This window comes from Seriola aureovittata, chromosome 2 (assembly GCF_021018895.1).
Source record: "Seriola aureovittata isolate HTS-2021-v1 ecotype China chromosome 2, ASM2101889v1, whole genome shotgun sequence".
NCBI lineage: Eukaryota > Metazoa > Chordata > Actinopteri > Carangiformes > Carangidae > Seriola > Seriola aureovittata.
The window spans coordinates 20,647,344-20,655,618 of record NC_079365.1 but is presented as its reverse complement, the minus strand read 5'-3'; the positions used below and the strand labels follow the sequence as shown (position 1 = coordinate 20,655,618).

At 41.3% G+C, this 8,275-nt stretch overlaps 1 protein-coding gene across 1 annotated transcript; it reads right to left on the bottom strand.

The window, feature by feature from the left end:
* Window positions 1–2,371: 2,371 nt before the first annotated feature.
* LOC130185062 (SH3 and cysteine-rich domain-containing protein 3-like) lies at window positions 2,372–8,084 on the bottom strand. The gene is made up of 10 exons (XM_056401301.1): window positions 7,879–8,084; window positions 7,676–7,773; window positions 7,489–7,570; window positions 6,698–6,795; window positions 6,460–6,526; window positions 6,209–6,258; window positions 5,963–6,066; window positions 5,801–5,852; window positions 4,677–4,814; window positions 2,372–2,917 (listed from the first exon to the last, which is right to left on the bottom strand). Exons 1-10 carry the CDS (start codon window positions 7,886–7,888, stop codon window positions 2,819–2,821), a joined length of 798 nt encoding a protein of 265 aa, XP_056257276.1. The 5' UTR covers window positions 7,889–8,084; the 3' UTR covers window positions 2,372–2,818.
* Between the last annotated feature and the right edge of the window lie 191 nt (window positions 8,085–8,275).

The following is an 8,275-nucleotide window of genomic DNA, read 5'->3' as shown; positions in this document are numbered from 1 at the left end:
TAGTTAAACATTGTGGAAAACATTCTTGTGACAAGTTCTTGCTGAAAGTTTTTAAAGCACTTGATATTGAAGTTACAATCTTATTTCTTCATCAAAAATAACCTTTTCTGTATTTATTAATATTGTCTTTCTTTTCTAAAATAATCTCCAGAACATGAGAAAACTGGACTTGACACAAACTTATAAACAACAATCGACAAAACAATCTCAACTCATGCTCCGGTAACTCACTTGTCCTGGAGCTTTTTACCATCTTACGGAGTCATTATCAGCTTGAGTTACCTAAGTTGCCACGGAAACATGTATGTCTAAACTGTCACACTGTTTCTGGGGCCAAAGGTGAACTGTGAGGCTCAAATCTTAGGTCAACATGGATGAATCGCACAGAAAAAACAGAAAGTTTGAACATCTGCTTTCTGTTTCCGTGGCAATGGCGCAAACCCTACTCTAATTGGATCTTAAGTTGAGATCGTTTTGTCAGATGTAAATATTGTACTGTATTATTTAGGTACAGGTTATAAATGAGCCCCTTTTGCTTACTAATGTGATTTTTCTGTCCTTTCACCTGCATCTGGATTTGAAGTTTGGCTCTCAATGTGGTGTCCCCAACAAAAATGAAATTCCCTTGAATTGAACAGATTCATTGCCACAGCATCATGCCGTCGCCCCTTCCATGGCCTTGCCCTCTCACCAGCACACTCGCATATAAAATCATCCACCCACACAAAGCCACAGACATTTTGGCATCCCTGCTCCATCCTGCCTGTCTGGAGTGGCAGGGTCAGGGGGTCGGGGATGATAACATGGCAGCTGTGATATCTTCCACGCGGTCCCTCAGTCCAGAGCGGCATGGAGCAGAGGCTGTTTCTCAGAAGGAAGCGACCCGTGTCTGAAGGGGGTGCTCTGTTGTCCAATCAGAGGACTGCTGAAGCCTGGCAACGCTACCTGCTTGGGCCACGCTGCTCCTTTCCTCCGACAGACAACAGAGGAGGAAGGAGGCGTGACCAGACAACTCATCATCTGCATCTGAACGCGGCTGTTGAGTGTATTTGTGTTTGTGTGTGTGTGTGTGTGTGTGTGTGTGTGTGAGGGAGAAGAAACCAGACACACAGGCACAGAGAAGCAACTGAAGGAGGAAATCAATCTACACTAAACAAATAGAAAAGCAAAAGTAGAGCAAAGAAAGGAAGGGTTCTTTACTAAAAAACATTCAGAAGAAAAGATGAAAGGTAAAGGAGGGTGTATGGAGAGAGAAGAGAGTGTTTCTGTCTGTAGGTGCCATGTTATTCAGGCCTGTCGTCACCACTGGAATGTCTCCACAGACCTACAGATGTCGTTCCCTGCATTCCTGATCTCCCCACACACAGACTCTCCTTTGGCTAATTACACTGCACTCAGGGTAGATACAGAAAATACCTCTGTGTCCTTTTGAAGTTCTGGAAATGCCTCCATCTCATTTGAATCTGTCATTGTTTCCCAGATTCACCTGTTTTTTTTTTTGCTTCTGTTATACCTCTTTTACACACATACAGACACACGCACAGACACACACAGGCGCGCACACACACACACACACGCACACACACACACATCAGTATAATGAAACACTCAAATAGTGTTAATTATCATGAATCCCTCCAACTCTTAGTTTGTTTTCACCTAGTTTTTTTTCCTTGTCTCATCACTAACTCTCCTGTCATTTCAGATCCCGCCTCCCTATTAGCCCATGCACCCTGCTCATCACCTTCAACTGGTTTTCCCCGCCCATTTCCACAACTGTGGCTCATTCTCTCATCAGTCCCTCAGTCCATTTTCCCTTGACCTTGATCTTGTGTCTTACCGCCAAGCTTTCCAGCATTACTTTTCCGGGCTCTGCCTGATCTACCTGTGTTTGACCCAGCCTGACTGTTTTTGGACCTTTGATTTCCTGCCTGCCCCCCATTGGATTTGTTTGCCTGATCGTCTGATTACCTGGTTTGTGACTCTGCCTGTAGTCGGTAAACTGAACTTTCATTGAGACTCTGCTGCCTCATTGTTGTGCTTTTGGGTTCACATTTGTCTGGTACTTGTAAACCTCACATTAATCTAAGTAGGATTAAGAAAGATTTCCACTATTGTTATAACAACAGCAACACTGATAATAACAACAACAAGAATAATAATAATAATAATTTTGCTGTAATTTTGGAAGGATTCAGAATGTGGAAACTTTAAGTCATAGATCTGCTACATTGTGATTGATTCAAATGTGCCATCCAAACTACTCTCCTTCCTCATCCCTCTGACTCAGTTGGTTTTGTTTGGCTGGTATAACAGCAGACATAGTAATCAAGTTGGACACACAAATAGAAATGCTGTTGTATTTTTATGCCAAAACATAACAAACAACATGTTGCTTCAATGTAAAATGAAATGAAAAGCATATTTCAAATGAGTAATAATGCTTCACCTGTTACCAGACAACCACTTTTTTTTGTCTAAGCCAGAAAATAAAATAAAGCCAAAATAAATAAAAAAAAGTTGCTGCTCTTCAATCCTTTTGATAACAGCCATAATCCTCAGACTCAACCAACAGCTGCAAACTATTTATCTGTCTCCGCATAGTAAGTAGGTACACTTGTCACAATATATTCTGCATGCAGGCTTTGGATGGTCATGTGTGAAGTTTGAGAAGGAACACAGGAAAATGCGTTGAAATACAAATTCAAGTAGAAAGTGTTTCAGTGCTGCTGCTTTGGACCGAGAACAAGCTATCCAGCGACAGCAGGTGATGAAACCGCCATGAGAGCTGGAGGGTTGAGACAGCTGCTGGCTCTCTTCATATCTCCTGCAGCAGGTTGGCAGGGAAGAAGCCAAGCTTACGTCCTGTACTGACCTTCAGGTAGCCGTTCACCTCCTCACCCTTCTTTACCACAATCTGAGAACACACACACACACACACACACACACACACACACACACACAGCAAACACACACTTAGACTGGGAAATTATATGTTTTGCAGGTGGGCATTACTGTAGTTTTTCCTCTTGATGCTTGAGCGTGTTTTTGTGTCTGTGTTATATCAACAACTAAATTATTGAGAACACACAACAATTTTGAGCAGAAATTGATCTGAAATTCAACCTTCAACAGTAGCTACAGCAAACACTCTCCTGTGCAAACACGTGAGGCAGAACAAACCGGATCTGACCATGAAGTGACGAATCATCCTCCACTGGTCCATTAGCTTTTGCATGTGTCTTTTAAAGGAGCTATTTGTAAGTTTTGCTCTTGCTACATAGCCAGTGTTAGCATTAGCAAATGTTTACTTACCACTCTAGAAGAAATGTTGTTCAGCATCAAACGTCTTTCCTTCATTCCCTGTCTCCAGAGGTGGAAAGCAACCCCAGTAACTCTTGTCTGTATCACATCTTTTCTTCTTGATGTTAGCATGCTAACCAGCTAGCCCTTGCCAGTCTCGTCATTTTCTAATAGCGACTCACTATAGCCTCCAAGAGATGTAGCATTGCTCAGAGGATCTATTATAACCTCTTGTATTATAAAGACAATGACGGCCAAGGCTCTTGTCAAGCAACAATGACCACGACCCGCTCCTGGCAAGAAACCACGTTGAGTGGCAGAGAAAACTTACAAATAGGCCCTTTGCAGACAGATCGTGAAAAGGATTTGACTCTAACAGCTCAATTCATGTGACTCAAAAAGGTTGAAGAAAAAATTTAATTTTGAAGAGTTTGCACAAAAACAAGATTTAACACTTAGAAATGGTGGATTTGTCCCTGAACATTCCTATATCTAGATCTGCAGATGTGTTGAAGCCACTATGTGTAGATCTGGAACTTGTCCAACAGCATGTGGTGGTACTATATGTGATAAAGACACTGTGGCAGACAGCAGAGCGTGCCACTGAAATAGTTTTCATGTCTTCACGAGAGGAATAAGAGTTTAAAGTTAAGAGTTCAGGCTATAGTTTACTGTGAGGGTTAAATGTAAACAGGTGTGAGGTTTAACAGCAGCGGGGCCGGTGAGTAAGAAACAGCAACATTTCTCTCCTTATGTTAACATGACGCATGCTTTTGTCTGTGTATTTCTGTATATGGTGTGTGTTTATATTGATGTGTCAATCGATGTCTATTGTAATTGCCGTGTCAGTACACATGACCATATTTATTGCACTGAACTGGAAGGCACCATGTGTTTTCTTTTAAATCACATTTTGAATTACTGGTATATAAAAATGCAAAGTGAGTGTGTTTGTTGTTTTGACCTTCCTCCTCTGGATCAATGTTTATTAACTCTTAAAGGCGTATGAAACTTCAGAAGCTGAGTGACCTAAATTCTTTGGCATTAATTAAGATTTTAATTAAACAATCTATAGAGAATTAATTTCAAACACGTATTATCAGACAGTGCTCTAGGCTGCATGTTGCTGTGGACACTTCCTCTGTGTATGTGTGTGTAAAGTATGCAGTATGTGCGTGTGTATGTTTGTGCATGTTTGTGCTTGTGTACCTATAAGTCTACCTTACTCCAGTGTGTTTTGGGCTTCAGTTTGGAGATAAGCCTGGGATTAGGTTTAAATATAGTGGAGACATTTATGGTTCGGTTATATAATGATGTGTGTGTGTGTGTGTGTGTTTGTGTGTGTGTGTGTGTGTGTGTGTGTGTGTGTTGACCTGGTCTTTCTTCAGAGTGATTTGGCCCATCTCTCTGTTGCCGACAAAGGAGCGTGTCACCTTGTAGACCCTCTCTCCTGCTCGCACTCGGATGATGTAGTTGGCAGGTATGAAGCCTGTTCTCTCGCCGATCTTCCCCTGGTGGAACAGAAGCTGTAACAGTGAGGTGCTACAGCTCCAGTTTCACACGTAGAATACTTGGCTCGATTTAAACATGAACATACAGTACGGTCGGTGTGGCTTTGAAAGCTGAGTGACTGACAAAAATAGGTGTATGGATGATCAGTAAACATCCACTGTGGGAAAAAAAATGTTTCTGAAATATTTTCAGATCTGGACCAAGAGATGTAGCCTCACAAAGTCAAACCACGTCTGATCAGCTGTGTTTTTACTAGAAGATTATACAGAGCATCTGGTGTGAATTGATTAAACCCAACCAGAGTGTTTAGATGATGACATTACTTTTTCCTAAAACATACATCCTCTTGGGAAACAATTGGAACTACCTGTAAAAGGAAGCATGACTCAGCTGCATGGTCTATTTAGAACCTGATACTTTGGGAAAATCCTGATCACTTTTCCAGAACCACCACTTTTTCTTTGGTTTAAAAAAAAAAAAAAAAGACGAATGACAGTCTAGCAAGTGCTATGTTCATCCAATCAAATGTAGGAAAACTTTACGTTGTCTGAGAACTGTCAACTATTGTACAACTTACTTTACATGATGGACGACCAGACCAAAATGAAACTGTGGCCTGGCAGAAATTCAGCCAAGCCAGCCCTCATGGTTTACGTTTGTTTATCATTAGTCCTTTGAATATTGATTGGCTTAACAGCTACATAAATATTGTAAACAATGCTCTAAAACAGGCGACTTGCTGTTGAGCCTTCCCTCCAGCACATAAAATCAGTTTAATTGTTCTGGCTCAAACAAACATAATCATCTAATGGCAAAAGTCCCAGACCGAGATAATGACCAGAATTTAATTAATTGATCCTCGAGCCCTCTGGCTGTCTCTCTGTAAAATTTCATAACTTTTGGAGAAGAGACCAAACTGAAATCATCACCTAGATCATGAACACACACTGCAATATGTTGTGTGAGTGTGTGAGCTCAGACTCACCCTCCACCACTCCTCATTGGAGTCATCTATCACTGTGATGCGGTCGCCAGCACTGAGGAATAAGTTGGATATGAGTACTCGAATATTTGAATATTAAATAATGACACAAGCAAGGCAGAGGTTTTTTAAGAGGCATTGAGAAACACCGGACGAGGTTCTTACTGCACGTCCAGGTCGTCTTTCTCTATGGCCTTGAAGCGATAGAGAGCCAGATAGTAGTGAGACTGACTGAACACACCAATCTTCCCTGGCTGAAGCTTTTTATTCTGGAAAAACACAAACATAAACACCACAACACTGATTCAACATCATTGTATCTTAACCACACTTAATACTTGATATCATGATAACTATATTTTTAATTCACATCATCATCATCATGTCACCTTCAGCTCCACACTCTCTGACCTTGTCATCAGCAGGAGCTTTGTCTCCTCTTTTGTCTCCTTCTGTGTTTGCTGGTACACAAAAGAGACAACAAAAATGAGACGGGGATGATCATCAGGCATCGTCAAACATCACAGAGAGACAGCGAGCATGGAGACAGAGAGAGCGAGATACAGGGGAGGTGGCACACAGTGCAGCAAAGGTCCCAGCTGGACTCAAACCTGGGACACATATTAAACCATTTGCTCTTTCTACTGCTGACATATACTCACCTCCTTCACCTCCTTCTTCCTCCTGTTTGGGCTGGGACTCATCTTCCTCCATCATCATCATCATCATCTGGACAAGTTAGGAAAGACAATAGTCATACAATCATACAGCCCTTTACTGACAAAAGGAAAAAGCTCAGCAAAAGCAATATAGCAGCTTAGAAACTAATCATGATAAATTACAATTAACTGGTTTTGTGTAGTAGGACAGCTTCAGTTTTATTAGTGCGTCCACACTCACGTTCTTCTTGTCCTCCGACCCTTTTTTACGCTCCTTGTTGGCCATGATCACACCGATCCGCAGCGTCTCAAACACAGGGTCAGTGCGGTTTGACTGTGCTGAGAGAAAACATGAATCCAGGTAAGAAAAAAACATACAGGTATTTAAATTTCAATACAGTCTCGAATTGTTTTTCCAAAAATATTGAAATCAACATAAGCCTCTTTAGTGAATATTTAAAAGGGCTATTTGTAAGTTTTCAGTGCAGCTGAACATGGTTTCTTGCTGGGAGTGGGTGGTTGTGATTGGGATTTGACAAGAGCTTCAGCCAATCATTGGTTTTACAAGACATGAGGATATAATCGGCCCTTTGAGCAGCGTTACATTTTCAGTTGAGATTAAAAGCTAAAGTGAGTCACTATATCGGAAAGTGACAGGACGGGCCGGGGCTAGCTGGTTAGCGTGCTAACTTCAGTTGAAGAAAAGATGTGACAGTGTTGACATTGGCATTGCTCTCCAGTGCTGTAGACGGCTCTTGGTAAGTAAAGGAATGAAGTTTGATGCTGAACTTGCAACAGTTCTTCTAGACTAGTGAGTAAACAGCTGTTAATGCTAACGCTGGCTCTGTAGCAATAGCAAAACTCATAAATAGCTCCTTTAAACAAGGAAATAAACACTGAGTTGAGGACGTGCAAAATAGACAAAAATGTTTTGAACATTACTACATGAAGTTTGTCCTGTAAGATATGACAAGAAAGTTTGATTTATGGGTATTTCCTCTTCATGCAGCAGTCGTCATTAGTGGGACTCACAAAAAGGCAGCAGCTGAGATACTGTTGCATTCTGCTGACTGCTGTACAGAGGAGAACTGTACGCTCTTCTGAATCCTGGAGGCTGAAAAGAGGAAACAAGAGAAAATGAAAAACACAGGATATAAAATATATGATCTGCAGTTTAGCTTAGATTTAACATCAAACTACTGTGGAACATGAAGCTCACAATTTTGCCAAAACACCTCTGGAACTCCACGTAGGACTGACACTGGTGGTGGATGCTGGTTTTGCAATCCTTACATCGCAGTGCAAACTTATTGTTCACTGAAAAGAAACAAGAATAAAGCTATGAATGACATCATTTTTAAAGACCGCTGAAGACCACTTGGTTTGTCACGCATTAAACAAAAGGAGACAAGAGGAACATACAAACGATCATGCGTGCACAGACATCGCAAAACTTTGGTTTCTTGCAATAGTGGTCCTTGAACTTGTGTGGTTTGTCGTTGACTGGTTTAACTGGTTCTAGGGGAGGAGGTTCCTCTTTCTCTTCTTCTTCTACCTCCTCGTCGTAGACAAAATATACCTGGAAGGAGCAGAATAAAAATGGGTCATGTGACCGCTGCTGGAAGACAAAACACAAGGAAGCAGTTCAACATGAAACACAATGCACCTCAATTGGATGTAACAGTAGAGAATGGCCAACAATGTATATCATAGAGCCTTTTTATCTGCCAGTGTGTTTTCAATTGAGCAAGAAACTTGGATCCTTGGATCCCACTGAATTGTTCTCTGGTTGTTTCTTTATTTAACCCAAACAGTCCCA